The 27146-nt window shown below is 37.9% G+C and overlaps 4 protein-coding genes across 4 annotated transcripts; 1 reads left to right on the forward strand and 3 right to left on the reverse strand.

Annotated features, from left to right (window-relative positions):
- The first annotated feature begins 864 nt into the window (after positions 1 to 864).
- On the forward strand, positions 865 to 3704 carry LOC133874424 (small ribosomal subunit protein uS19x). Its single transcript, XM_062312304.1, has 4 exons — positions 865 to 1015; positions 1110 to 1258; positions 1363 to 1420; positions 3260 to 3704. The coding sequence occupies exons 1-4, from the start codon at positions 1013 to 1015 to the stop codon at positions 3506 to 3508; spliced, it is 459 nt and encodes a 152-aa protein (XP_062168288.1). The 5' UTR covers positions 865 to 1012; the 3' UTR covers positions 3509 to 3704.
- A 2680-nt stretch (positions 3705 to 6384) lies between these two features.
- Positions 6385 to 7630, reverse strand: LOC133858580 (transcription factor bHLH92). Its single transcript, XM_062294060.1, has 3 exons — positions 7212 to 7630; positions 6838 to 7116; positions 6385 to 6681 (listed from the first exon to the last, which is right to left on the reverse strand). Exons 1-3 carry the CDS (start codon positions 7551 to 7553, stop codon positions 6586 to 6588), a joined length of 717 nt encoding a protein of 238 aa, XP_062150044.1. The 5' UTR covers positions 7554 to 7630; the 3' UTR covers positions 6385 to 6585.
- Positions 7631 to 10403: 2773 nt separating this feature from the next.
- LOC133874440 (CRM-domain containing factor CFM3A, chloroplastic/mitochondrial) lies at positions 10404 to 16232 on the reverse strand. Its single transcript, XM_062312305.1, has 9 exons — positions 15130 to 16232; positions 13617 to 14109; positions 13409 to 13539; positions 12737 to 13087; positions 12265 to 12421; positions 11878 to 12170; positions 11302 to 11361; positions 11092 to 11181; positions 10404 to 10987 (listed from the first exon to the last, which is right to left on the reverse strand). The coding sequence occupies exons 1-9, from the start codon at positions 16069 to 16071 to the stop codon at positions 10748 to 10750; spliced, it is 2757 nt and encodes a 918-aa protein (XP_062168289.1). The 5' UTR covers positions 16072 to 16232; the 3' UTR covers positions 10404 to 10747.
- A 1345-nt stretch (positions 16233 to 17577) lies between these two features.
- On the reverse strand, positions 17578 to 22215 carry LOC133874456 (DNA-directed RNA polymerase V subunit 7-like). Its single transcript, XM_062312306.1, has 2 exons — positions 22055 to 22215; positions 17578 to 18238 (listed from the first exon to the last, which is right to left on the reverse strand). Exon 2 carries the CDS (start codon positions 18227 to 18229, stop codon positions 17657 to 17659), a length of 573 nt encoding a protein of 190 aa, XP_062168290.1. The 5' UTR covers positions 18230 to 18238; positions 22055 to 22215; the 3' UTR covers positions 17578 to 17656.
- Between the last annotated feature and the right edge of the window lie 4931 nt (positions 22216 to 27146).

The raw sequence follows: 27146 nt of genomic DNA on the forward strand, positions 1-27146 counted from the left end.
GCCATCTATATATAGGCTTCAAAACACCTAATTCTAGACAAATTCGAACTCTAGCTGTGGAGCGTCCAGACATAAGATAGCCTTGTCCGAATGGTCTTTTGCAACCGCATTCCTAGAATAGCTCGATTCTTCCTATAACAGGACCACGTTCGGACGGCTTGGCCGAGCGTCCGGATGGTCTTTGTTGTAACTCTTTTTCTGCGCTTGTCAAGGAAACCTGAAATATTCTTGAATGTTGGATATCGTCCGGACAAGTTGCCACGTCGTTCGGATGTCTTGTAGAAACTTCTTAAACAAGTGTCAATTGAAATCCAACTCCGAGTAGAAATTGGAGAAGCTTAACCTAGCGTCCGGACGGTGTTGCCCTGACGTCCGGATGTCTTCAACGCTGAAACTTCTAGACACAACGGGGCGTCCGGACACCTTCAAAGGCTTGTCTGGACGGTTGCACAAAAACCGGCTGACTGACTTGAAATTTGCATGGAATCTTCATAAACATTTTCTAGAAACTTGTGACAAGATAAATGGCTTGAAATAAACACTGTCCATATAACTTGAAGATTCTGAATAACACCGATAATTCTGTTTAAATAACAACCATTACATAAAGTGTTTTTGTCATTCAGAATATAGCCAACATAAAATACTAACAAATATTTTTATTTGAAAAAATATTTTAATGTGATATAAAAGTGAAATTATTTTGTGGTTTTAAGAGTGTTTAGTATTTGAATTATTTAATAATAATCGTTTTTGAAAAAAAAAAAAAGACTTAAAACAAAATTTTTTACCAATAGAATCCACCGACCTTCAAAAATAAATTAAAGGCATTTACAGGTCCTGATATGCAAACATTTTGTCACTCTCAATCTAGGGCTACATTCACTCACTACCCAATATATATACACATATCTCATCTGCGGAACTTTTTCACTTCCTCAAAACCCTAGCGGCTACAGATCCAACACAAGCTTTGGTTCAACTAGGGTTTCTCAGAGTCCAAGCTACAACCATGGTAAGCCCCAAATTGCACTCTTTCCAACCCACACTGACTTCTTTGTCTCTGTTCTGTGCGTCTCACTTTCCTTGTCTGTGTGTGTTTCGTTCAGGCTGATGTTGAAACCGATGTGGCGGCGCCAGGGCTACCGAAGAAGAGGACATTCAAGAAGTTCAGCTTCAGAGGGGTCGATTTGGACGCTCTCCTCGACATGTCCACGGACGAGCTCGTCAAGCTCTTCCACGCCCGTGCGCGCAGAAGGTAGGGGTTGTGGCGTTTGATGAGGATCTGAGAGTATGATTCTTGGTTATTGTGTTGCGGTGGAAAATGAATTTGATTTGTTTTTGTTGATTGTGGCGTTATAGGTTTCAAAGGGGCCTCAAGCGGAAGCCGATGGCCTTGATCAAGAAGCTTCGCAAGGCGGTAAGTGTTTTTCTTTTTTTTCCCTTTTGGTTGTGGACGTATGTTTTATAATGAGTTTTCTGTGTGTTTGCCAAATGGTGCTTGTTGTTTGGGTACTTTTTTTTTTTAAAAAAAAATGTGTATCGTACAGGTTAATAGACTTGTTGCGTGCTCGGTGTGCTATTTATGATTGATTTTATATTTATTCTAAAATTTAGTTACTGGGTAGTATAATTTTATTTATGCTCCTAGTTGATTGATTTGGTGTGGAATGATGAGACTTGTCTAATTTTTTTTATTGCTTAAACTAAAGTTTATTTCTTATGGAAGATGAAGGCGTGGCTTTTTGGGGCAATCATTACAGTCATTTCTGTTTGTTATCTGTTTCTTTGGAGGCCTTTGTATTTGTTATGAGATTGTAGAGTTACACCATGGGTTGAGGTTTTGAAGTTTACTCTCGTATTCTTATTACTAGAGGTGAAGATGATTTCAGAATAGGAACTGTCAGAAAGTGATACTACATTGTTTCCCATTGGAGGGTTTTGGTCCTGTCTAGGATTTGTGTAGGTAAAACCAGTGGCTGAGGTCGAATCTGTGATTTTTCATCATTATCCGGGTTGCTTAGGATGATAGTCTATAAATTCTCATGAGATATGCTATCATTCATATTGGCTTGGATTGTGCTTCAATAGTCCGCACAAAAATGTTTGTGTGTCACAATTGTTATACTATGGGATTGTAATGTCCATTGTCAAGTTCTTGGGGAAGGAAAAAAACTGTCGGAGGCTTGTTGAGATGGATTGCATAACTGGAAGCCTTAGCTATTGGTTATTTAATGGCGAGCGTATTGATCACTTGCTACTTCATTGCATAGTTGCTAATGACCAAAGTCTTTTATCTTTTTGGTATTTGACGATAAGCGGGCGATACGTGTAATTTTGTTGGCAATGGTTATTTAGTCTGCATAGAAAATGGAGTCCCCTTTGTCTTATGTGGACAGTTTGGAAAGAGGAAAATAATTGCACATTTGACAATGTTGAGCTATTTCTCATTATTTTTCTTAGTTGTAATAAATTGAATTTCAATATAAAATCTCATATAATCATGGGCAGTAATGACTTGGATTGGGATCCTCTCCATTTCATGGTCCTAATTAGACTTCATAGATCTAATGGTGTATATGTTGCCATATGATGAATATGTTGTCACTTCATTTAATTTTTTTAAATAATGTGTTTTCATGTACACTGTTAGATTGCACAAAACAAAATATAGACCAAGAAATGCCATTTCACTTGAAATGTAGAGTTCTGTAGGGACTGGTCCTTTGTTCTCTGGTGTAAAATGCAATACATAATTTTAAAATTTTAAAATTTTATATGAAAAATGAAACCTTTTTTTCTTTCCTTGCGAATAATTTTTTTTTTTCGAAAAGGGCACTGCTTAGCTTTGCCCTTTCTGTTATTAATTTTATATATCTGTAATTCACACAGTTCACTTAAATAACATGTTGGTTTTTTTTTTTTTTATTCTTCCTTTATTGGCAGTGGCTTATCAATTTGTTTATCTCAAGACTCTCAATTAAACTTTAAATTGACTATGGTTCAGCTATGTTTATCTTGCTGAGTGAAATGTTTTGGTGGGAATCTCTTCACCTGAAATGCTTTTTTTTTTTTTTTTTTTTTTTTTTTTTTTTTTTTAATGTTTTTGCTAAAATATTCTTTGCTTGGAATTTGATATAGTATTATGATAAGTTGGTGCAATTTTGGAGCGTTGTTTCTGCTTTTTGTGAAATTTTAATTCCTTCACCAACTTCATTCCATACTCAAGTAACACATTTATCATGATGTTTTGGATCAGAAAAGGGAAGCACCACCTGGTGAGAAGCCAGAACCAGTCCGTACCCACCTTCGCAACATGATCATAGTTCCCGAGATGATTGGGAGCGTTATTGGCGTCTACAACGGCAAGACCTTCAATCAGGTTGAAATCAAGCCTGAAATGATTGGCCACTATCTGGCAGAATTCTCAATCTCCTACAAGCCTGTCAAGCATGGTAGACCTGGTATTGGTGCCACACACTCGTCAAGGTTCATTCCTCTCAAGTGAAATCATTACCGGAAGTCTATATTTTTAGTCTTATTTTTTGAGAAGCTTTATGTTGATCAAATTTTGTTTGTTATTCCGGCTGTGTTTTAATGCTTCTATGCTGTTGAACCCTTTAATTAGATGAAAGAACTCAAGCTTATACTCTGCAAAGCTGGTGCCTTTGATGCTATGGGGATTGTTTTCATAGTTTTTAGAACTTTTTTCGTGTGCTTGCAGTAGTCCATCAATTTCTTTCTGCTTTAAATGGTTCCAATATTGGAAATAAGTTTTCCTGGTTTGTTAATTTGGCACAATTCATTGGCTTTGGAAGTAAGTTTCTCGGCTGCATGCGGATTATATTGCTTTTTACACCATGCCTGGCATCACTTTCCTCAACTCCTACTTTAACCCCAACGCTCTCTTTCTCATATGGTTTCATTTGATCTCTTGCTTTTGTTAGGACATGCAAGGCCCTGTGTGAATGCCCCAATGAATCATTACCCTTCTTGTTGCACTGGTTTCAATTTTTATCAAATAACAGCCTTGTTCTTGTACTCATCAGGCTATTTTAAAAGAACCTGGTCAGAAGCCTGTCTATAGCCTGCTAGATTTGGATTGGCAATCGAGACTGATGCCCGTCTGCCGTTTTGCTTTTCCAATTTAGTCATAGGGAATTGTTAGGGTCGTGATGGGTTGGCAATTCGGGTTCACGGGTCGGGTTCGTGTCAACCCGGCTGACCCGATTACATAAATGGGTATGACACGAACCGACCCGACAAACACGACTAATAAGCGTGGCACCCGTTTACTCGACCCGACCCGATACGGCATCAATTTCACTGTTTTCACATGTTTCAACCTTTAATTTTAGTTTTTACCTTCAATTTTTTTTTTAATCGGGTTATAATCGTGTTAGCGGGTCAACCTGCGTAATCGGGTTATAATCGTGTTGGCGGGTCAACCCGCAGGTTGACCTGTCAAACACGATTATAGTTAGGTCAACCCGATTATGACCCGAACCTGATTATAACAAATTCAAATCCGGTTTTTTTCGTGTCGTAATTGTGCCGGGTTCGCGGGTCGTGTCAAAAATTGTCAACCCTAATCGTGAGTGGAACTATTTCCGGCATTTTGCCGCCACCAGTTGAAAGTATCGGAAAGCCTCACTCCATCAATGCCGTAAGTGATTTCAGACTGAAATGCTGGAGTGGGAGTTTGTTTTGGTGATTTCTGACTTTGATATGTTGGGAGTTGGAGTTGGTTGGAAAGTAGAAGCTTGGGATAAGCTCGGAATTTTTGAACAGAAAAATCATTTATTTTGTAAAAAAAAAAAATCATGAATTTTTTTGAGGAGCAGATCCTTTGTCTTCTTAAGAGAAGTTCTTTGTCGGAGATCTTTGTTTTGAATGAAGACGAAGAATTGAAGGTGTCATCTTTTCAACGGTGAAGCAAGAGCAATGGTAATCAATTAACCTGATAAAAAAAAAAAATAAGACGAAGAAGAGAAGAAATTAGTGAGAAACTGAAGAATAAAATTTGAGAGATAGGGAGTCTACACCATAGAGTGACGGATGCCGGATAGGGTTCAACAGTAATTCAATAATTCATATATATATATATATATATACTTCCCAAAACCATGCCGTTTTAACAATAAAAAAAAAATGTATTTTTTTAAAAGTTGGGTCAGGTGACTCAGGTTGGAAAAAGATGGAAATCATATTCCTACCCCTACCTTGGGATCTGACTTTTCGGAATTAAAAAAAAGAGAAGAAATTTGATCTGTGTACTTGACCCGATGAAGTTGTAGGACCAAAATCGGTTGAATTTTGGGTTTTCAGGGATCAAACACCCCTAGAAATCTTCTGTAAAGTGACTAATTAGAAGTAATTTAAATCCTACCCCAACTTTTGATCTGACTTTTCAGAATTCAAAATTTGATCTGCCTAGTACCTACCCTCGGAAGCTTGACCCGTTCAAGTTGGAACTCGGTCAAAATTGGATGAATTTTGATTTTTCAGTGATTTTGAACAGAGTAATGATATTTACACAACACACTTTACATAATTATTGAATAATGATTCAATACCACTTAAATATATAATTTTTTACCACCTTGCCTATGTGGCAAGGTAGTCCCCTTATTACTTTTTGAGTTTTTTTTTTTTAAAAAATACATTAAGGTGAGGGACCACATTGTCACATAGACAAGGTAGTAAAAAGTTGTATATTTAAGTGATAGAGAATCATTATTCATAATTATTACACTACACTCACATGAGGTGGGACTCATGTGAGTGATAAATCCCACCCTATGTGAGTATGTTGTATAATTGTTATATAAAGTGTGTTGCATAAGAATCACTCCTAGAAATCTTTTCGTCATCAATTAAACCAACAGAAATTGATTACATTATCTGTCTTATGTGTCAATTGATGTGATTAATGAAAGTCTCCTTCAGATTATTTTGGCAATCAAATCATCCGGTAGTCCTGGATTGATATTATTTTGGCAATATATGCTTTCTCTACCCAGGGACCTCTGGGCTGTTGGAACTTTAGATTTTCTTCCTTGGATCAGAATTATTTAGCTGTCACCTCCTGAGATACCCCTCGCAAGTGGGCATCATCTGAATGGTTATTGGTTGGTTAGTTTTCGGTGCAATTATTTTCTCTAACCTTTAATTTTTGTTTAGGCTTGTTAAAGAACCCAAGAAGAGGCCCATGCTACCGAGATCAGATGTGTTTTAGGTGATGGGATGGGCTTTTATGGGTCCAATTGACAAATTCCTCTGCTAAATTATATTTTATTCTCATTGGAGTGTAAAAAAGGAAGGAAGGAAGCATCCCATTCTCAGCAGTAAATTAATTGCCTCGTGCTGAATTAGAGAAAGTCATGGGTAAATTCAAATTCTTTTAGTCAATTCAAATCCATAAAATCAACTTTGCATGGTTAAATTCTCGAACCAACTGACGTGCTAATAGTTTTGCTTACAAAAAGTGAGATAATATATAAACTAAATAAATACATCCCACGGTTAAGAGTGTTTGCTTTCCGGGGGCAGAGCGCTACAAAGTCTTTGGGGCCCCCATTTTCTCTAGCTTTTCCAACCTTCCTCGAAACGGTGAAGCAGTTTCCTCTCAGCTTCGCAGAGTGTTTCTTGTATAGCCTTTTCCACTTCGGCAATCCCAATCTTTAAAAAATAGAAAGAGACAAATTAGTTTGCATATAATATTATTAGATTAACCCCATGTGCTTATTCCTACTCTCATTTTTTAATCCTTAAAAAAGACACGATGATTAGACCACTCCAAATAGTATGAACTTGCAACAGTAGAGTACTCCTTACCTGGCTTTCAATCTCCAATTCAGCAGAGAACTCGTGAGCAGAGAAATTTGATCTGATGGTTCTGGTTTCGAGTCCCAAATCCTTCAAGCACTTAAGAACTTCCACCATTGAATCAACTCCAGAAGTAGGATTAGCCACTCTTACTCTAATCGTTGCTACCCCTTCTACCGCCGCCAAATTTGCTTCAACCTCCAACTTTCGCCTCTGCAACTCCTCCCTACGCCTTTGCATCTCTTCAATTTTCTTGGCCGCCATTTGAATAATCGAATTCTTATCACTCTGTACACAGAAGCTCGTAAGAACTAAGAATCATGCATAAACCAAAAAGAAAAAGAAAAAGAAAACAGAGACGCCGATTTGCAAAACCCACGCACCTTGGTGCCAAAAGGCAGCATGGAATGCAAGGCCATGTAACTCTGCTTCTGCCTCTCCCTCCTCACCCGCTCGTTCATCATGTGCCGAAAGCACCGGTCTTTCTCGGGCTCCTCTGTTTCAACTCTCGGATGCCAGCTCCTCCTCAAGAATTCCATCATTCTCTTGTTCACGTTTGCATAATTCCGCCGATCGTCACCTCCTGTGCTCCCCGACCCAAATTCTGTTCTGGGTTTTTCTGTGTACGCCGCAAAAGCGCTTTGGCTCACCGGGGAAGAAGCTATATAAGCCTCGCGCCAGAAGATATCGCCCTGAAAATCCTGTGGGAAAAACAAATCCATCATTCTTCTCTTCCGCTCTTGTTTCTCCCGGGAATTTCAAATTTCGGCTCTGCCAGTTGATCGTAACGGTCCTCTTAAACTTGGACAGGTATTTATGGGGGACTCGTTGAAGCGCATTTAACACGTGGTCAACCTTTTTGTTTTGGTCAAAGAATACTAGTTTGTATCAAATGTCAAAGGTTTTAGTTTATAGTCTCGCTCTCACGCTCGACTATCCTAAGAACAGTCTATCAAATTGGACCCCGTTGTACATACAGGCCAAGGGAACAATAAATTATGTCCGTTAGATTTGACGACAACGCCACCTGTTGCACGGCCTCAACTTATGGATCATCGTCCACTTGGCGGGCCTACGTAAATTTGTATTTTTCCTTTGAAAATAATAATGACTTACAAGAGAGGGTGACCCTCTCTCTCACGAACATCAATGGATCAGTAGACTTGTGGGTCATAGATGTATGTTAATCTAACGTTTATTGAATTGGAAATTGGCCGTTTGTTTTATTACAACATACCCATGATTACTATGTTAAGATGATTACATAGAAAATCGCAAATAGATCACAAAAACGATTTATTTATTTGTTTTTTGTTATTTATTTGTTTTTTTGTTTTTGTTTTTTGTTTTTTGTTTTGTTTTTTGTTTTGTTTTTTTTATTTTTTTTTTAAATAATAGCATTCCCTTAATCTTAAAAGGGATTATCAATAATTATTTCTAATGGTAGCTCCAATTTTATTTGAACCAAGATGTGAATGTGTTAATAGTACAAATGTTGTGGGGACCCAAAATAAGGCCATGCAAGATTGACCCATTTCAACCATGAATGAAAGGACTCAATAGCTTCAACCAAAAAAAGTGAGTGGTTGATATTATGGGAAAAATTCAAACCTATCACTCTATTTTACACGGATACAAATTACATACACGGATACAACACGCCAATTTTTATTTTTTATTTTATTTAAAACAAAAACGGTATTTTCACACCATAATTGTTTCTTTAATTTTTTTTTTTTAATACTACCCTCTCTCATATAATGAAAACCACATTAAAAACCACCCTATGAGAGAGATAAAAAGGTGGCATACAAGTACTGATTAAATGATTAAATTTACCTATTTCTATCAGCTTAAGCTTTTGAGATGAGTGGTAATTTAACATGGTATCAAAACAGATGTCTTGAATTTGGATCTGGCTCTTTCATTTACCTCTCATTTCAGGAGAGTGCTGTTAGAACAGTTTCTGATATGGTAGTTGATGAACCAGTTGAGCCTATCTTCGCTATCCTGCAAGTAAAACAAACTAGGTCGGGGGGAATCCGACAATTCCACTCCGATGCCTTTGTCAGTTTTTATCTTAAGTGTATATCACTCTTATAATCAGAATGAGCAATCTAAATTACCTGCCCAGTAGTGAGGTATTTATACATGTCGTGTTGCAAGCGATCTGGTTCTTTCGTTGGACCACGTGTCAGGTTTGGAGTGGGATCAGAGCACACGCTTAACAATCGTGGCCAGGTTGGTTTTTTAACCGTCTGGAGATCGTGGAGAATAATGCTTCACGACCACTACTGGAATCTGTTCTCAACCGCCGACGCGATCGTGGTCCAGTCGGTCTTCAACTGCTCTTAGATCGTGGGGACACCTTCCTAAGTAGTGGCGGTCGTGTAGGTAGTGGGGTTTCCTCCCTGGCTGGTACAAGGTCGGTAATTTACCGTCCTTAGCCATATCGTGGAAGTCGGCAAATTACCGCCTTAAATACGCAGACTCGGCTAATTAGCCGAGCATGATTCTGATGGGCCGTGAATCTGGCCCATTGGGCGAGATCGGGATTATTTCCCAACAGTTACCCCCCAATTCCTTTTGCACGACGGATTTCGAAAAAAAAAAAAAAAAATCTTCTCTTTCAAAATGTCCCGATTTTCTAACGGCTTCCAGCTTACTTCAAATTTCGAACTAGGCAAAAAGGTACAGAAAAATTCCTTTTACTGAAACTACGTCGTGCAAAAGGAATTGGGGGGTAACTGTTGGGAAATAATCCCGATCTCGCCCAATGGGCCAGATTCACGGCCCATCAGAATCATGCTCGGCTAATTAGCCGAGTCTGCGTATTTAAGGCGGTAATTTGCCGACTTCCACGATATGGCTAAGGACGGTAAATTACCGACCTTGTACCAGCCAGGGAGGAAACCCCACTACCTACACGACCGCCACTACTTAGGAAGGTGTCCCCACGATCTAAGAGCAGTTGAAGACCGACTGGACCACGATCGCGTCGGCGGTTGAGAACAGATTCCAGTAGTGGTCGTGAAGCATTATTCTCCACGATCTCCAGACGGTTAAAAAACCAACCTGGCCACGATTGTTAAGCGTGTGCTCTGATCCCACTCCAAACCTGACACGTGGTCCAACGAAAGAACCAGATCGCTTGCAACACGACATGTATAAATACCTCACTACTGGGCAGGTAATTTAGATTGCTCATTCTGATTATAAGAGTGATATACACTTAAGATAAAAACTGACAAAGGCATCGGAGTGGGATTGTCGGATTCCCCCCGACCTAGTTTGTTTTACTTGCAGGATAGCGAAGATAGGCTCAACTGGTTCATCAACTACCATATCAGAAACTGTTCTAACAGGTGCTAAAGTATTGATTAAATAATTAAATTTACTTTTGCCAATCAGCTTAAACTTTTGAGATAAGTGATAATTTAACGACAAACAACTATTTATGACGTGAAAATAAGACGCCCCATCTATTATTCACTATAAAGCGTTCTATGCAAAATCAGTAGGAAAAAGTTTACTAAGAAATGCAAGTGAAAATCCCATGCTTTAAAACATGTAAGTTCACATAATAGGCTTGTTAAATAACCACAAATTTTTACATTTTGGATTCCGAGTACATCGTTGTCTGCAAACTAGCAAGCCATCTCAGTAATGAGCTCTAACTCATCCCACAAATGAAGTCAAATTCATTGCCGTATGAGAAATCTGTAGCTAAAGAAATCTAACAATGAGAAGAGAGCAAGACACCCAACTTACATGATGAAAAGGTGACAAAAATTTATCTACACATGGTCTTGCCCAAAAGATTTGTACAGAGTAATCGGCTATCTAAGATCTTATTGCCATAATAACCCTTTGACAATCTCCCAGTGTTCTGCCTTTCCGACTGATATTCTTATCCTATTCATTGGCTCAATCTAGGTAAGCTATTGTCTTCGTCTACATTGTAAGCTTCAATGCACAATGAATTGGCAACTGTATATCCATGTGGCTCAGGAACCACAGATTTCGTTTCTGGCTCTAGATTTTGGAAATCATAAGAAAATATTGTCTCAGATTGGAGATTGCAAGTCGTGCTATCACCGCCATCTTCACCATCATTTTCACTGTAATACGTCTCTAGATAAGGCTCATCTCCTTCCTCCTGTAGAAGGGGAGAAATGGGATACAATATAAGATGTTACATTGGCTCTTATTGAACAGAAAAATTAGTTGTTCTAGAAAATGAAATAAGAAAATTAACACTACCTCGGTGTCTTCATCATCGGTAGGATAAGCAGAATCTAATTTGTCATAAAATGCTTCATCTCCTTGGTCTTCCACAACCTCCATTTGTTCCTGTCAATGCAAAATATGAACCAAATCAGACTTTGACCGCAAAAATGATGGTTATATATTTCTCTCCCAACTTAGAAGCTTGGCTTGCGCGAGCAAGAACTAGAATATGAGGGGGCGTACAATTTCAGATCTTAGTTGCTCCACTTTGCTCTGCAGAGCTGAAATATGTTTTAGGAGAGCCTGTTTCACAAAATAGCGAGAAAGTTCAGCCATTGATATCTGTACATATGTTAAGTAAAAAATATAAAAGACCTTTTGATACATAAAGGGAGTTCATTATGATGGCAGAGTATCCCGTATTTACAACTCCCAAATCCCCTCTTTTGCTGTTATACGGATTATAATTTCAATATGATGGATATACATCCTTACATATGTAGGCATATAAATATCTATACTGTCTATGATAACGTTCACCAACAGGATCAGTTGCCTGCCATGCCAGCAATGCCAACAGGCCCAGTTCTTACACAATAATTCAGCCTAAGGAGCCCCAAAATCAAGACTAAAGTGGGGCTAGTCAGCACATGCCCCTTTGCCGGCACAGATCAGAACCCCACCCAGTACTGCTCAGGACTAGTCACTGGTGAAGAGAGATTCTAACAAGATCTCAAATGCATATGAGATGTACTATTTAGCTCCATATCTGAAAAAGCAGGACATCTGGATAAATAATATGAAAATTCATAGGCGTACCTCCTGCCTCTGTAGCTCAATTGAACGTGCCAAAGCCTTCCTCTTTGTCAAGAGATTCTTTGGCCTCAAAGTTGCCGGTCGTTTATATTCCTTTCCCCGAAATACAACAATAGCATATCCTTTGGAAACTTTGTCTACTGAAACCAACAAACCTCCACTCTCAGCTTCTAGTGCTAATGCAATTCTTTTTACGTGGTCAAAAGATTTGGCCTTCACCAAGATCTTAACTAATTCACGGTACTTCCAATGCAAGTGCATGTTCTCCACTGTGCCATCAAATACTTCACGTCTACCTGTAAGAAGAAATCACATTCCTTAAATATAGCTCTATCAATGCGTACTCTACGTGAAAAATCTTTGATAAATTTGGTACGTAGAGAGATTTACCAAGAAGTAAGAAAGCTTTCATCCGCAAACCTAGTTTGCGAAACATAAACCTCTCCTCATCAGTTATGCTATCTGGGTCAGCTTGCCGCTCTGCTGGTTTTAAAGACAACTCTACTTTATATAGGGCTTGTTCAGCTTTCATTAGCTTTCTTTCAGCCTGACAGACAATCCTAAGAGTTTTAATGAAGGAGAATGTGGAAAGAGACCATGTGACAATGTTAAAAATAAAAGTAAATATTGCAAAGCTTGGGCATCAATAACACACATCATAAATGATATGGGAATTTCATATTAAAGAAAGAACTCAAGTCCTTATCCCAAAAAAGAGAAAAAGAAAGAAAGAACTCAAGTGATCACTTTTTTTGGGATATGTAAATAATTCATAGCGACTTAAGAACTGAAAAACACAGCATTTTTATAACGAGATATTTCTGATATTAAAGGCATTCAGTCTGGGTTTTAAGGAACTCACAAAGGCAAGCCTCTTTTCAAGCTTTCTAACAAGGTTGGAGCGCCTTATTATTTCTGCTTCCCTCATCATTTTTCCCTTATGACGATCATCCAGTGTCTTACCCCACCTAGCATCTGCATCCAAAGTTTCCCCAAGTGTACCGGCAGTTCCAGATTGCCCAGTTATTTCAAATCTTGGCATGACCAAGGCCGAAGCTCTCAACCGTGCCTGCTCCTCTTCATCTTGCAGTGACTTTGCCAATCTCTCCCTTTCTAGTAAAGCTTCAGTGACATCTGGTGACAAAAAATTCTTTCCTCTATAGAAGACCAAGAAGTCCTTGTTTCTTGAGAGCAGCATGCCCCCTGTCAATTTCTGCAACCAATGATCAAGATATTATTACCAGTAGTTCAATGCATATGATGTGATAAATTTACCAGTACCTCTCTACATGATCAAGCCATTAGTCCTTTTGACGTTAGATGGAAATAGTTAGTTAAGGGTCTCAATCTGACTGGTTTCATTTCTCATGTTAGCATACAAAATACGAGTCCAGAACACTTAGACACAGCGCATGCCATTTCTGGAGTTAGTAAATAAAGATGAGAGAAAAATAACATTAGCAAGTAAAGAGGTGCATATTGACAAAGAATTACTCCCCAAAGTAAGCAAGGTTGACCAGGTATGTTTTATTACCTTGATCTCTTCAGCCATCCTCTCACTGGTAGTCAGCTGCACGCCACGTTTAAGTGCAATCTTTGCAATTGAACTTCTTTCCCACAATTTAGCCATGGCCACAGCTAGACCTTGGAGCTGCCTGTTTCTACCTGGAGACAGAATATTTAATACACAATCACAAGAACATTTTCAAGTTCATGCAAAAAAAGCACAAAAAGAGGCAAACCTAATGCAAAATGTGGAGGAAGAACCCTGGCAAGCCTTCGTAAATTTGTTGCCTCCTTTCCTCCAAGCGTTGATCTCACTCCATAAGGAAGTATTCTGAATGGAGGTTGGTATCCAGAAACAACTGCTGGGAGCATATCTGCATCTACTGGCAATGGATCACATCCAGGCCAATCAGTGTACCTAGGACCCAGACCATCTAAAAGTTTGTCTACTTCATCTTCATACTTCACTTCTGGCAATGATTCCCTCTCTTTCTTCTCCTCAGCAGTAGAATTTGCGTTTAATCGGGGTGCATGCACATTATTGTCAGAACGAGATTCAGCAGGATTCCTAATAGTTTTTTCAGTAGCTGTTGGTAAGGAATTAGAAGAATTCTCATTTTTCTTATATATTCGTTTGTTCAGTTGCACCTTAGGAACCTCATAACTTACACCTCTATATAGAGAAATAGAAGTACCAGACCTCCAAATCACCAGTCCACCAGTCTTTCTCTGAAGACAAAAAAGAAAGTAGTTCCAATAAATGAAGGAAATAAAATTAATGAAATGTACAAATGACAAAATTCTTGCAAAAAGAATAATTCTACTTTGTCTTGATTATTTTTCGAAAATATTTTGTATGACATATTCACAACAAATAATTGTAAGACCAAAAAGTAGCTGAGTGGACTAATCGTACAGGAAGGCAAATAAAGGAAGATCTAAATATTTGAATTACAGAATGTACGAATACGATTCTTAAATTAGTATGGGACTACTCTAAACACAATTAGATCTTAAAAACTATCAGGTATAGGACCTCTACCTTTATCATTCCAACAGAAATGTATAAACCTAGCAAATTCTGACCCTTCACTCAATATTTTTGATCGGCTTCAAAGCAGGGCTTGGGGAAAAACACCTCTCAAAAAAATCTCATTTGAAATCGTCATGCCCTATCTTATATGGCCTTCTGTCACTGGACGACTACTTTGGGTTGAAAAAAAAACTCATTTAAGTGTCTCTCTAACCATAACAGAGCTTCACGTCTGGTATATCATCTTCTCAACCGCTGTACAGTCTGCTAGCATACAATATATGCACTTTTATTTTCTATGATTGGTATGCTTCAGGTCAGGCCAGAATGGTTTGTGAGGCATATAGTTTTTGCCAGACTATGAAGAACAAGGCGGGGAAGGCCTTGAAATCTGCTCCTCTTTCCTATTCGGCAGCCATATGCAAGACATGGAGCCAAAAAATATCAAAGGATGACGATGCCTCTCTCTAGTAGGAACTGTTTAAAAATATTTTGTTGCAGTAGTTTAAAAGAATCCAAAGAGGTTTGCATATTGAACTTTCTTGGATATTAAATTTCTTTGCTCTATCCTTCATAACAATTGAAGTGTAGCTCCTATTCCATCCTCTTAACTTTTATTTCTTGTTCTCCTTTCCTTTTCCCCAAAAAGTTATATAAAAAAAAAAAGAACAAAATTGCAAGAGCATAAAATTATAAGAAAATAATAAGAAGCAAACCTCCAATATCTCATGCATCCTCTTCATATTAAGAGCAGCTGCACCTTCGATTTTCAGCCTCACAATCTCCTCCGTCTTCCACCTCTCGTGAATCATGTCAACGACTGCTTGTGTAACGCCGCCACCCCCAATTTTTGTCTTGTGCTTCTTCTGGAATGTCAAATTCTTCAGCCTCCCTAACTCTGAGTCCGGCAGCGTCAATTCCGCCAATGAAGTCCTACTCTTTCTCCTCACCGAACCCTCATCTTCCGCCTTCTCCTTCTCCTTCAGCTTCTCCCATGGGAACCTCACCTCTCCACCTCCAAACACATTTTCTACCCCCAATGGTGATTCCACCGAAAAACCACCTCGCGAATTAGGCAACATTCCTTCCTCAACATAAAATATGTCCTCCACAGACCCTTTTTCAATAGCAATCTCCTGCCCTTTCTCTTTACCCTCATCACCACCTTCAATGTACCCAAATTTCTTCAACTTCTTTACAATCTTCTCCATTGTACTACTACCAGTACTACCATCATTCTTCCCAGAGCCCGAGTTCAACACACTCCCACTCCCACTACTACGGTAATTCAACGCGGCTCGAGGTGGTTTCAGGCTGTTTTGTCCGCGGGTTTCGTTCCATTTATCTATCCAACTATTTCTAATACTACTACTGCCACTACTACGATTACCGGTACTACTACACACATTCTTGTGCGAACTATACCGAGATATGGGTTGGTTCGTGCTCAAAAAAATTGATTTCCTAAGTGGGTCTTGCTCAGGGATTGAAGCAGACGTGACACAAGCCTGGTTTGTATGGAAATTGTACTTTTTGGAAGTAATGGAGGAATACCTGAAGAACCGGATGGGCGTGCCATGGAACTTGGAGAAGGAGGTTTGAAATGAATCAAAGAACGTTGTCGTTGGGTGAAATTGACGAGTTGGTACAAGAGCCATAGCAGTACCTCCTCAGAACTATATCATCAATTACCCGATCGACCTGTGAGCCTACTGAGATTTTTGTGAGATTTTGGAGGTTCAATCTGTGTCGGCTTCTTGATTGTTATCTATGGCGGGGGAGTAATATCTACGGTCCGTTTGGATGCGTGGGAATCCACCCTCCATGCGTGCTAGGATATCCCAAGACCAGCATAGGGATATATTTTTGTCTCTCCTCCTTCCCCCCCTTTTTTTTTTTTTTTTTTTTTTTTTTTTTCACTTTTAAGTCATATATAAGATTATATCCATTTCTTATTTTAAAGAATCTTCTGAACAGTAAAGGCAGTAATAATTCTTGAGTCTTCTGAGCAGCATTGATTATTTTGTCTTTTGAGCAGCATTGTCTTTTGTGTCGGCGGATACAGTAAAACTGATAATGATTCATAAAGTCTTCATATCATAAAGTCTTTATTTTGTCTTTTGCGTCTTGAAATTTTTTAAGTTATTATAAAACTATTGTTCCATAATTATTTCAAAGGTTTTTTTTTTTTTTTTTTTTGATGAATATTGTTTGAAAGGGTTCAATTCATGACTCATTATACTCATGATATCCATTCATTATATTCGCTTTAAAATTGGATATGAAAAAGGTATGGAGGATCTGACATCTTGAGATAGGTCTCTTCGAAGAGGTCTTCCAATTACTAGCAAGCATTCCTTTGAGTTCGAGTGCATTGGGTTATGTAAATATAGTAATATACCTACAAAATAATTTACAATGGCAAGAACAAGTTTTAATTTGCCTCAGTAGGGTTTGAAGCAAGGGATACCATTCTTCAAATTTATTCGGGTAATGAATTCGTTATCTTAAGAGTTTGTTAGTCTTGTGATTTCTCAGGCTAAAAGTATAATTTTAAACAAAATTTCAAAAATAAAAAAAAATCATTTGAGAATACGATTTAAAAAAATGAAATTGTGGTTTGAAGACGGAAAAAAATCTAAACGTTTTGGCGTAGAGAGATCTAATATGCTAAATAGCAATCCTCTATTCTAATATGCCAAATGGAAGCTGTAAGCATGAAAGGCCCAGAGGGTATTAGGCTCTGATTTTTCATACAAATTCAGTGTCAATCAACTACTAAACAACGTTTTGAAGAAGATGAGTACTATAAATACTTCCAAGTGTTTACTCTCAAATAGTCACTTCTTAACGTGACAGTGAAAATCATCATTTGATGAAATAACAAATGAAAGTATATGTAACATTTAATGACGATTTTCATTGTCACATAAGAGAGTGAGCTCTTGTGAGTTTGTGTAGCATTTCTCTTTTTAAGTATGATACTGCATCAACTCAGTAGAGCTAGATTGCCAATCTGAATGGCAGCTGACTAGCTGTATTTTGATATCAATGAAAACATGTGCATCAAATATGTAAAGGGAGAAATGCATGTATATCTCTGTAAACATGTGTATCTCACAGATGCATCAGCTTCCCATTTGCAGTATATCTTCCACCAAAAATGAAAGAACATAAAACGATATCATTTTGCCTTTGAAATCATTTACAAAGAAACATGCTCATGCAGTCTTTCTTATTTATTTACACGTCCAATTCATCGACTACTCCAGACAATGAAATAGGTCCAAGGGAATCACCTTCTATACCGGCAAGCATCACAAATTCTTTTGTGAAGTCCCCCCTTTTCTCTATCCATCTCACTCCAAGCACCATGAAACACACCACGACGTCGTTCTCTATCTTTGCAAGCTCATTACTCAAAAAGACTGGATTTTCCCCGGCAACATACTGGTAATTTGGCATTTTCCGGGCTGAGATAAAAGCATATTTAATAGGTCCACATCTCAAGAAGACCCCATGCCTAAATATGCGGTGAACAACTCCCTGTAAAATCTCTCCCTTGAAAGGTAAGAAGGTACGGCAATTAAAGACTACAGGGAAGAAAACATCCCCCGACTCATCCACAACCTCTCCTTTGCCTATGCTCTTTAAGCTGGTTACTGCAAGAAAGTAACCATGATCCTTGCTGGCCTTTTCACCCAGCAAGTCCTCCAAAAGGCGTGTAATGATGGACCTCTGGGAAATATGTCCATTTCTATCCAAGTTTTCCGCGAGGACAGCCACATCCCTGAGCAGTTCTACTTCACAGAACATAGCCGAGATCTAGTCCAAAATGAACAAAAGAAACAGGATTATAAAGATTGTTTCGCACAATTAATCAACTGGATTCTTTTAGATAACCCATCATAAAGAAAGGTTTCAAGCGATCAAACCAGAAAATCAATAAACCAAACCATTAAAACAAAACATACTAGGATAACCCAAGTCACTAAAATGGATAACTTGCTTTACGCAAGAAATAGAAGAATCTCTCCATAAACATATAGAGGAAGTCTTGTGGGGTGGGCAATAGCAACAGGCCAACACTGAGATGGCCATCTATCTCATTGTCAATTGATGGAAATATGTAATGTGACGAAAGTTGCAAACAATTAGGTCCCAGTTGATAAGGAAATTATGGTGTCTAGTCTACTCATTTCACTTCTTCTCAAGCTTTGTTTTTTTTAATATTTATGATTATCAATCACGATACACCTGAGACAACCTAACTTGATATTTGCAACTAAAATAAATATATAAAAAAAAATAAAAAAGTTAGCACAGATTATGCTTCAACTCTCTGTGCAATGATGACCTCTCCCATCCTTCCCTCCTTCCCCACCCCCCCCCCCCCCCCCCCCCCCCCCCCCTGTTTCTTTTTCTATAGAACTACAAGATGACTTGTATCAAAAAATAAAGATTATGCATGAAACTGCACCAATAATATGCATACAAGAAATAAATATGATCATAATTCCCATGTGGACCCACCATGTAACCATGTTGGTCTCAAAAGGTAACACACAATATATGTCAGGTAGTTGTAACAAAGAAGTTTTCCCCATCTGAGGCTCATGGGAACTATGAAAGTTTAAAAAAAAAAAAAAATCCATCCTGCACAGGAATTTTTCAACCATTATCCCTACTATATTTTCGTAAGTCAATCAATTTCATACTTCTTTCACATGCAAATAAAAGCATTGGCGAAGTTTAGAAATGGAAAAAGCATTCAAAGTGCAAATGTTAATGGATGCCACAATCATCCCCGGTTATAAAGTTGCTAGAGTTGAGAGCATAAAATTTACTAGGCCAAGCAAACATAGCAGAGTTGTAGAGACTGTACACGCACATATATTTAGTATATTTTGGGTACTCATGTGAAGAAACAAACTCCAAAATATCCCATTACATCCCATGAGCAATAAATTTTTAGCAATGTATGTGTATATGTGTGTTTGTATATGAATATTTTATTCAATCCAAATACATGGGACTTCCTAATAAAATCAACGCAGAAGAAATTATTTAATTTTAGCCTTGCATGAGCATCACATCCTGCCCAAACCACTCTTTCAAATCATGCTTGGATAAAGTTCCTAATGACACCATGCAATGTTTTGGACGTGAGTCAGTCATTTTAGTCCCAAAATGGAAACTCAAATGTGATACCACTAACCAAGGCATACACTTCCTGCATGGATATGCAGTTATATGGTAGATCTACATGAGTATGCAACTTGATTTTGTGCAACCAGGATCAATGGACCCGACCACGCCTAGCCAATTGATTTGTTTGTTTCCTTTATGGTTAGAAAATCCATAGCATCTCATCACCAGTTTAGATTATGGCTTTATACATTATTGGAACTATCCAAACTAATTACCAACAAGTTAAATGTCTTACAAAATAATAATAAAAAAACACATACGATTTCAGACAAGCTATGAATAGTAATTAACATTGAGAATTAGATATTAATTATGTCATCTCAACCCTAGTTCTCTTTTTGTTAATTAGATGCTTTTAAGGACTGACCTGAAAACTTAATCTGAGAGGTTCTTTTTGTTTCAGTTTTACAGTCCAATATGTGTCAAGAAAAGGAGAAATGATTTTTGTCATTTTGATCCCACATTAATATTAGACATATACTTAATTGGACCATTAAATCTAGCTCGCTAGATTGTTTCCATCATTGAACTTGCAGAAGGAAAAATTTCAAAATCTAGGACTAAGAAGTCAACAACTAGACTAGGTAGCATGACATGAATTGCCTTCTCCCGATGTCTCCATTTCCTCTAGTTACACATATTTTGTTTTCATACTTCTTCAACCATATCCCTATTCTTAATCCAGAGTAGGGGACTTTATGGAATCAACAGAAACAACCAACTTGCCCCGCTGGTTCAACAATGAACACCATAATCAGTGGAAAGTCTCCCTCAAAACAGGATAAACCGACCAATGAACACCCTAATCTAGAAATGAATTGATGATAATACAAAGTAAACATGCGCCACATTCAAAATGAAAATAAAAGATATCAAATACCACACGTTTTATATTTGATTAGAAATGGTTATCAAAGCATGTGTTATTTGTGCTCGCTCTAGTTAGGTATTTTCTGTTGTATACTTTTTGTATACATAGGAATGCCTTACTCTTTAACAAAATTTTCGATCACTTATCAAAAAATATGTTGAAGTAGCAAACAAGTTCATTCTTCTTATACTTTGTTCAAACATTCAACTCTTTTAATAACTGGGGTAAAATGACAATTCCCCTCCCCCTTTCATCGAACAACTACTTTTATATCACTTACCCTTAAAAACTTTAACTCAATGCAACTTGGACCCTGTTTTGAAGTTCCGATGTCAGTTTGTTCCCTATATCTAAATCAGCCGTTGAGTTGGAAGGAAAAATATGTGAACTGACTAAATTGTTCTATTTTTAATTTGAAAATCGACATAACGGGCATTTGAGAATGGAATTGATGAGATTTATTTTTTTTCCATGTTTAAGACTATTTTTTTCACATAAAATGGGCAATTTAGTTATTGCACATATTTTTTTTGGTGGTGGACAAACTGAAAATTGAAACTTTAAAATAGGATCCGGATTTCATTGAGTTAAAATTTATTGGATTAAGTCATTCAGGGAAAATAGTTCATGGGGCCAAAGTATCATTTACCCTAATAACTATTATTTTGTTTGGAACGTAATTTCGTAACAAGGTTTTATACGTAAGCCAACGTATAACTAATCTAAACTAATTAAGTAACAAACGCTAACAGGAAGTTTGGATGGGGGTAATCTTTTATGATTTTCGGGAGTACTAAAAAATTACATTGTTTGGAATCAAATTATTCTTAGTGCAAATTGATCTATCCAACAATGAATTAACCGGCCAAATTCCAACAATGGGTCAACTATGTACCCTTCCTGCATCCCAGTATGCGAACAGCCCAGGATTTTGCCGGGTTCCGTTGCCTGAATGCCAGACTGACAACAACGAACCCTTGAACCTGGAATCAAATTATCAACCATGAAAAGTAAAATTTCAACAGAGATTTGTCATGCTCTGTTTGCTTAAACAAGGATTTAAAAGTTTCAAACTCCCATTTCGAAAAGGTTTTGGGCAAAGAAACCGATTCTATCAGATAACCAAATCTAAAAATTCTAGCTAGTAGAGCTTCCTTGAACTAAACGTTCAATATTTTCATTTCTATGCTTCAACTGATATTTGCTGTTTGTATCTAATTTCGACCCGTGTAATTAAAAATACATACGGAACTGTATGTAGTATCAGTTACTGCGCCCCCACTTAGAATTAGCAATTAAAACTTGTCAACTCAAATCTGGAGAACAAAGAAAGTTTCAAAGTCAATTACCAAATATAAAATACCAATACACAGAAAGCTTCCCATCCCTTGAAACCAACCAACTTTAAGCCAAAGAGACTACGACCCAGAAGATTCAGATAATCCAATAATCTATCTAGTGCATAAAAGAAATGTCATTTAGGGAATGAAAAGCAACCCAGTGGAGCAAATTTTGATAAGAAGTAAACAAAGTACAGGGAAGGGTTTAAGAAAAAGAACCTGGTTTAAATTTTGGAGAAACCCTGGAAGAAGTTGGGGAAGATGTGGTGGTGGAAACAAACGAAGGGAAAGGTTGAGGGTTCTGTTTCACTGAGTAGACCACGCAACACCCTACGCAGCCTAGATATTTTCCGCTGTGGAGTGATACAATGGGCACCCTTGACTCTGTGTTTGGAAACTCGGTTATCATAACCTTATCTTACAAAAGTTAAATTAATAATAAGGGAATCTAAAAATTTTATTGGATTTTGAGAATCTGTTTGCTTAGGTTTTTTAAAAGTTTTTCTTACATTTATAAAGGATTTTCTACGATAACTTTGCTAATAATTTCCAAATCCAATAGGCGCAACCCGCGATTCATAGCAAGATGCATTGGGTGAAACTTGGGAGTGGCCTTTGATAGCAAAATGGAGTGCATTTCGACCTCTGTTATTAACTAGTTGCAGCAATCTGGACAATGGAATCCGACCATTGTGTAAGATTCTGGCGACCCGATCTTGAAATTTGGGGACGTTCGGCAGTATAGTTAGGCTGGCGGTGACGGATTTCCATAAACGTGCTTACAAGAATGAGAAATTTAAATTCAGAAAATGATTTACGGTTTAAAAATTAAAGAAACTTTTTTCAGTCAAATTGAAAATAATTTATGTTGACCATCATTTTCGGTTGTACCAAACCCTGAAAAATACAGAAAACATTGTTCAGAAAATATTTTACGCTCAAACAAACGGAGTCTCTGTTAGATAGGTTTAATTTATACTCAAATTATCATCCAGTCTTAGAATTAAAAGGGCGATATTTTAAATTGAACCAATAAGAGTGAAATGATTAAAAAAAAAACCGTCATTTTTTTCTCACATTTATCATCTCCTAACCAGACACCCATATAAATAATAAAGCACACTAATCTCAATATTGTTTATAAAAATAATTTAGTTAGAAACTTATAAGATTGTGGAATTGTCATACTTATATATTTCATGAATTGATTTATTATTTTTGGTCCACCATATAATTTTATTTTATTTTTATGAAATTTATAATAAACTTTAAAGAATTAAAGCTGCATTACTCATTACTAAATTAACCATGCAAGTAGGTAGTACTTGTATTAACCTTTATTACTGCAGCATGCTAAGCTGTTCTACCAAAGGGCCCCATTCCTCGGTAATTTGCATGTCTAAAATTTCAAACAGCACACTTTCAAACCCTCTCTCGACAGCTATGTAAGGTGGAGTCTCATCATTATCATTAGCAGAATATGAAAAATCTAGGTCTTCTTTTGATCCACAATTTTACCACGTTAAGGTGTTTATTACGTACAACCTCGATCATGCAAAGACATGTCTTTCTCTTTGTTCGTCCTGAACATTTCCTTTATCGGTCCACTCTCATCTTCAAGGTCTTGATAGAGACTTCAGGCACAATATTTGATTAGAACTGCCACTATGTCACCATGAATGTACCTTGCTGAAATGTGCAAGGAGTTTCACCTTTGTCATTAGCTTTCCATAACAATGAGGGACACAATTGAAGAATTTCTTTCACAAATTTTGTTACACTCCGATGAAACTAAGTAGGTAAGGTTGAGTGCATTATGGTAGGTAAGTTTGAGTGCATTTTTGAGTGCATTGTAGTAGGTAAGTTTGAGTGCATTTTTGAGTGCATTGTGGTAGGTAAGTTTAAGTGCATTTTTGAGTGCATTGTGGTAGGTAAGGTTAATTCCCATCCATTGGATCAAAATGTGTCTACTTGATCCTAACCATTCATTCTCTTATAAATAGAACCAAGATGGAAGACACAATACCCATCAAGCTTCACTCACACACACACCTAAGGCCAAGAGAGAAAATTGTGAGATTTGTGTAGTTTTGTGTGGTTTAAGGCTTGAAGTGTGTGCAAGGAAGTATTTTGATAAAAGCTCGATTCCGATGTTAATGGAAAGTCCAAGTAAGGGATTCTCTACCCCTTCTCAAATTATTATATTACTTTAATTATTCCTTTATTTGCGTAAGGGAAACCTCTACCCCTTCTCAAATTATATTACTTTAATTATTCCTTTATTTGTGTAAGGGAACCCTCTACCCCTTCTCAAATTATTATATTACTTTAAATATTCCTTTATTTGCATAATTTCGATTTGATTCGGTATTTCAAATTATTTTGTTTACATGAAGAATTTATTTTTTTGATTCAGTATTTCAAATTATTAAATTATTTTGTTTATATAAAGGATTTGTTTTTAATTGGTTTTGATGTGAAAATTATTGAGTAAAAATAATATTTTTTGGAAATCGTGATTTTGAGAAAAACCAGAAATACATTTGTGAAACCCTCCAACACGTTACCCCTGGATATACAAGTAAAGAATGAGAGTTTTGTGAGAAAACTCTATGAGATATATAAAGGAGAAATTTTTGAAAAGGGCACGTGTGTGGAGGAGTTTTGACAATTGTTTTTGGAGATTTTTAAAAGAATTTAACTCAACTGTTTTATGGTTGAGGATTTCCTTACTGAGCATGTTTTTGTGCTCACCCCTTATTTTGTTTTTGTTTTCAGGTTATGAACAGAGAGACGTAGGTGGCCGGGATGGGATCTAGGAATTGCATTAGGACATTGCATTTATGTTACCCTAAAATTTTCAGTTATTGTATCTTTTACAATTAAATGACCGTTTCCGCATTTATTAAAAACTCTGAGTTTTAAAATCATTATTATTTTTATTTAAATCAGCATACTAGTTAAGATATTTGGCAGACCTTACGAATCTTTGCAGTTTTAAAAGAGAAAGTGACGAACCTAACCCTTAGTGGTTTGGGGCGTTACAAACTAACCGATAGTTAATTTCAAGATTCGCCTCCTAGCCCTATTCCCTACGAAATAAGACTTAGAGATCTCACACTCTCTGAAGAGAGTTTGCAGCAAAATACTTTTCACTTACATACTGTTAGGGATAAAATCAAGTCCGAAGACACATGGATTATATGACAGTCAAAGGTTTGAACCCCAGATCCGACCCGTGGGTCATTTCGGTGTTGTCACCTCGGATATTTTTCATAACCCCGTATAAGGAGATTATCTCAATGAAAGAACACCTCGGACCTGCTAGACTTTACGCGGTACGGAGTATTCTGAGATCTCCCAGTTTGGACGGAGTGAACATGTCTCGGAGGTTCCCATCTCGGAGAGTTGGTCAGGATACGAGATGATCGCCTCGGGGTTATTTTCTCAGGTATAACAAGCGTTTGAGAATCCTTAGAATTCTATATTCAAGATTTATGGACACAGATTCCTATCAGAGTAGTGATAAGACTCCAATCCCAAGATCTTCGGGATTGATCCTTATCCCAGCATAAATGAGATAAGATCGCTAATAAGGTGGAATTAAGATCGAAAAGGGAAAATACTTCACAATCTGGACTCTACTGCCTTATTCAAATTCCCTGAAGATAAGGTTGAGATTCAAGCAACTAGGACTCAGATTCCTAGTCCAATTGTGCTTCGAGAACTCCAGTAGGTCTGCAATTACAAGCCTATAAATAAGACTACGACACCAGGTATTTACTCAGATTCTCTAAGCTCTGAGATTGTGGATATTTTCTAGAAAAATAGTTTGAACTGACTTAGGCATCAGAGTGGGCGTAGTCGGCACCCCCGACTAGTTGTTTGTTCTTTTGCAGGATAGCCCAGTTGAGCCAATTAAGGGAGACCACGAATCACAAGGCGACATGTCATCATACCGAAAATTGTACCAACAGTTTGGTGCCGTCTGTGGGAACGAGATAATTCATTTTTTATAAAAATCCGTGATGGTGACTACGTGACGCTCTAACGTGGTTCAAGATGACACCCATGAAGAGGCACGACGCCCCAATCCGGGTCAAGACGATACCCATGGAAAAGCAGAGTCTGCCCGTTCAGATGCTAGGATAGCCCAATTGAGCCAACAATTGGCTCAAGCACAGAAGAATGTGGAGGACTTGTTGACTCAAAGCCTTGCTGCAAGCTGCTCAGACGTCACCACCATTACAACATTTGGAGAGAGAGGAAAATAATCCCGAGGCAGATGGACGAGCTGAATACCCAGAAGGATCAGGGGAAAGAGCCGAGCCGCGGATTGAGAACAATGGTATGCCTGCAAACCCGGCTCCACCCCCACCAACGGAGGCTGAGAGAAGGCTACAACAGATGGTCCTGGACTTGGACACAAAGTATGATGCACTATCAAGAACTATGGATCAGAAACGCGATGGGAAATAGTCTCTTGTGGACAACCTCTTCCAAAACAAGGAGTCTATATTCACCGATGAAGTGTCCAACTTCGACTTGCCTGGAAGGTTTAAGGTACCTGATATCCCTGTTTTTTCAGGTAGTGAAGACCCAGTCGAGCACTTGGATAATTTTCGATCTCACATGTCTTTGCACAAGACACCCGACGCGGTGGCGTGCCGAGCGTTTCCCCTCACCTTGTCAGGAAAGGCCCGAGACTGGCTCAGGAACCTTTTCCCAAAATCGATTGATAATTTCGATACCCTTGGGAGGAAGTTCCTGGCCCAGTTTGTGTCCGGGAGAACCAGGAGGAAACCCCGAGGGTATCTACTCTCCGTACGACAGGGACCAAACAAATCTTTGAAAGATTATTTATGGAGGTTCAAACAGGAGAAGTTGGAGACAGAAAGTGCGCCAGACGATTTCATTTATGGTGCGATTTTCCAAGGACTAAAAAAAGATGGACCGCTGATTTGGCGTTGAAACCACCGAAGGATCTTCACACCTTTATGATAAAGGTGGACAGGTATATTAATCAGGAGGAGACGCTTCGAGCCCTTCTCGATGCTTCTCAGCCGCAATAGGAGACCTCTTTTGAGAAACCCAAGAAGAAGAAGCCCGAGGCTGCGCAGGATGACAGTCCCGAGGAGTATAAGAAAATAAAAAGGAATTTCGGAGATTACAAGACGACTCCATTGAATGCCTCTCTCACTGAGGTACTTATGGAACTTTAAAAAGATCCTCACTATCAGAAGCCGAAGCCCATCCCAGGAAATCCACCTCCACACTTGGCTCACAAATACTGCGTCTTCCATGATTCATA

This window comes from Alnus glutinosa, chromosome 1 (assembly GCF_958979055.1).
Source record: "Alnus glutinosa chromosome 1, dhAlnGlut1.1, whole genome shotgun sequence".
Lineage (NCBI taxonomy): Eukaryota > Viridiplantae > Streptophyta > Magnoliopsida > Fagales > Betulaceae > Alnus > Alnus glutinosa.

What these genes read in the sequence shown, in the direction of transcription:
- LOC133858580 (XM_062294060.1), bottom strand. Translation starts at nt 7,553, where the DNA reads ATGATGGATTTGTTTTTCCCACAGGATTTTCAGGGCGATATCTTCTGG. An exon ending in TGCTGCCTTTTGGCACCAAG is followed by an intron (nt 7,117 to 7,211) that starts GTGCGTGGGTTT and finishes TTCTGTGTACAG; the next exon opens with AGTGATAAGAATTCGATTAT. An exon ending in AATTGGAGATTGAAAGCCAG is followed by an intron (nt 6,682 to 6,837) that starts GTAAGGAGTACT and finishes TATTTTTTAAAG; the next exon opens with ATTGGGATTGCCGAAGTGGA.
- LOC133874456 (XM_062312306.1), bottom strand. Translation starts at nt 18,229, where the DNA reads ATGTTCTGTGAAGTAGAACTGCTCAGGGATGTGGCTGTCCTCGCGGAA.
- LOC133874424 (XM_062312304.1), top strand. An exon ending in CACGCCCGTGCGCGCAGAAG is followed by an intron (nt 1,259 to 1,362) that starts GTAGGGGTTGTG and finishes GTGGCGTTATAG; the next exon opens with GTTTCAAAGGGGCCTCAAGC. An exon ending in TCAAGAAGCTTCGCAAGGCG is followed by an intron (nt 1,421 to 3,259) that starts GTAAGTGTTTTT and finishes GTTTTGGATCAG; the next exon opens with AAAAGGGAAGCACCACCTGG.
- LOC133874440 (XM_062312305.1), bottom strand. Translation starts at nt 16,071, where the DNA reads ATGGCTCTTGTACCAACTCGTCAATTTCACCCAACGACAACGTTCTTT. An exon ending in GGATGCATGAGATATTGGAG is followed by an intron (nt 14,110 to 15,129) that starts GTTTGCTTCTTA and finishes TTTTGTCTTCAG; the next exon opens with AGAAAGACTGGTGGACTGGT. An exon ending in GGATGGCTGAAGAGATCAAG is followed by an intron (nt 13,088 to 13,408) that starts GTAATAAAACAT and finishes CATTGGTTGCAG; the next exon opens with AAATTGACAGGGGGCATGCT.